Below are 2,785 nucleotides of genomic sequence, written 5' to 3'. Positions count from 1 at the left end.
TCCTGCTCCCGCCCTTCTTCCCACATGAGGACGAGAAGATGACTATCACCAACCGGCAGTCCTTCAATGTCCTGACGGTCATCTTCCTCCTGCTGTCCACTGCAGGTCTGTAAAGTTTAATGTGTGCTTATCAGTGAGTATGCCCGTCTGGCTCTCCAAAGTTGATATTTCTTGCATTACAGGAGCCTCCATGCACTCATACAAGAGTTTCAGGGTGTATGTATGTATGTATGTATGTATGTATGTATGTACTGTTTATATGTATGTATGTATGTATGTATGTATGTATGTATTTACTGTTTATATGTATGTATGTATGTATGTATTCGTACTGTTGAATATCATCTATAATATATATATATATTAGTGCTGTCATTTAAACACGTAAACGCAAACCCATTTTTCTGGCGTCAATTTTTTTTCCGCAAGATTAACGTTCTTCCTGGCCTAGCAAACTTTGTAGTTTTTTTCACATGCTGTTGTAACTAGTAACGTTAGAAAAACTACAACACCACCCCGGATCTAGCTGGATCAGAAACAAAACAACAGGCACGCCGCACACACTTGTTTGGGCTTGCGAGCCGGCCAAGGAGTAGTAACGTTAAATTTTGAGTGGATGGCGAGCGTGAGACGCCGAAATGGATGCCAAAAAGATTCTGAATAAAAACTTTACTTTTTAAAAGTTGCCAAAGGGTTCAGTTGACAAGACCAAAGTGATCTGTGTGTTTTGTCATTATGAACTAAACTATCATTTAAAGTTGTTTTCAATAAAATATTATAATTGTCTGGCACCACACACACACACACACACACACACACACACACACACACACACACACACACACTTCAAGGTGATATATAGCCTATATAGTAGGGCTGCAACTAACAACAATTTAACATCAATTAATCTGCCATTTCTGGGGTTAATTTATCAATGTTTTAGTCTTTAAAATGCCAGAGCAAGTGACATTACATTTGTGTTTGGCCAACAGTCCAAAACCTAAAGATATATTCCATTTCCAATTATATAAAACAGAGAAAATTTGCAAATACTCACACTTGAAACGTTAGCACCAGCGAATGTTTGGCATTTTTGCTTGATAAATGATTGATTGCCATTGTCGTTCTATTGATAAGCTGAAGGCATGCAGTGTGTTTCAGAACAAAGACAACAAACTGTAGGTCTGAGTGGAGACATGTAAATAAAAAGGATTTGTGAGCACCTACTGATGTTGCTTGTTGTTGGGGAGTGGGAGAGAGCAAGAGAGAGAGACATGGCAGTTTTCAGATCGCAAATTGTAAACATAACATGTAATGCAAGAGCCAAGCTGTTAACTGTATCCTAAATTTCAAGAGGTGTTAATGAAATTAAGCAGGTGGGTGTGTTTACAACTGTATGGTTTCCAGAACCAGCTGTTGTTCATTTGAGAAACCAGAGACTTCCCATGAACTCTTCTCTTTCCAAACCTTTAAGTATTGCATCGTTAGAGGACTTTATGGTCCACTTACAATGTCAAGGGTGTCTGTTTCCTCATTACCAGTTCATGTACCCACAAACTGCTGACCCCTTCTTTACGTACGAGGACTTATGCATTATAAGTAACATGACTTGATTGCAGAACCGTTGTACAGCCAATGCAAAGGTCAAATGAAGAGTTTTTCCCTCGCTATATAAAAACCACCCTTCGCTTCCAATCCTACTGTGTTCTTCAGGACCGCTTCCTTTCACCCCTTTCTGTCACAGGTTGTTGAAAGGAAGGTGGCTGGCCACATCGAGCTCATTATAACCTGAAAGAGCTCTCGCCTTTCAAATGGTGATGTGTCCCTGCCTGAGATTACTGAAAGACTTCTATCACCCCGCAGCATAAATGAACCTTGAACTGAATCACAGCACACTTTTACTGCCAGATTTTTAGGCTGCACTGATGAAACACACACACAAGATAAAGACAAATCAGTTACAGTACAAAAGAACTAATCTCAATGCACTTCACATCAAACTGCATAATGCGATTTATGCTTAGACTGAGAATGATCAAGCATAAAGAAATCAAAGAGGTTTAAAATATTACAGAATCAGTACATAAAACACAAAAATAAAGCCAGATTTATACATCAACATGGCTGATATCATCTGATTTAGCTTTTGGCACACAAAAATCAGCGTATCGCAATTCTTGTGATGCCAAAGATATATTTACAGTAATTTAGAAACAGTGTCACCATTACATAGTTTGATCCATGAAAGAGAGCAGACAAGTTTTTTTTTATCTGTAAAAGTACTCCTTTAGTACATTTTTGCTCACAATTCTGATATTTACTGTTGGGGTATTTTAGGATCATTATGTGTTAGTCTCATTGAGTTCTTTTAGATTCTTTATTTTAGAGAACTCTTGGGTTGTTTTAAGATGCTAAGTAGGTTGTTAAATAATTGTATACTCACGTTTCTGTTCAAAGATTTGTGGAATATTTTGTGTTATCTGTCTTATGCTGTTTCTCTATAACGGCCTGTTACTGTTACCTCTTGGCCAGAACACTTATGAAAAAAAATTAGAATTTCTATTAAAGGCTCACCTGGTTAAATAAAGTTAAAATCAAATAAAAAAAATGATCCCATTTGTATATCACTACTATGTAGCTTACAGGGTCTGTCTCCTGACAAACTGGAGCATTCGTTCATGGGCTTATTACTGGTTATAGAAAGTGTAATGCTAATACTGATTATTTATGAAGGTATTGAGCTTGTGGATATGTCCATGTCCATATGATGTGCATCAACTATCAT

At 37.5% G+C, this 2,785-nt stretch overlaps 1 protein-coding gene across 1 annotated transcript in view; it reads left to right on the top strand.

Moving 5' to 3' along the window:
* The window catches only part of shisal1b (shisa like 1b), a gene marked incomplete at its 5' end in the record, with an annotated part of 14,954 nt that continues 12,169 nt past the window's right edge, over positions 1 to 2,785 (top strand). The window contains 1 exon segment of the mRNA XM_032524431.1: positions 1 to 105. Within this exon segment, the coding sequence (XP_032380322.1) occupies positions 39 to 105 (67 nt within the window).

The sequence above is a fragment of the Etheostoma spectabile genome, chromosome 8 (assembly GCF_008692095.1).
Source record: "Etheostoma spectabile isolate EspeVRDwgs_2016 chromosome 8, UIUC_Espe_1.0, whole genome shotgun sequence".
In the NCBI taxonomy this organism is placed as follows: domain Eukaryota; kingdom Metazoa; phylum Chordata; class Actinopteri; order Perciformes; family Percidae; genus Etheostoma; species Etheostoma spectabile.
The sequence above is the reverse complement of the archived record's forward strand: the minus strand, read 5'-3'. Positions and strand labels throughout refer to the sequence as shown.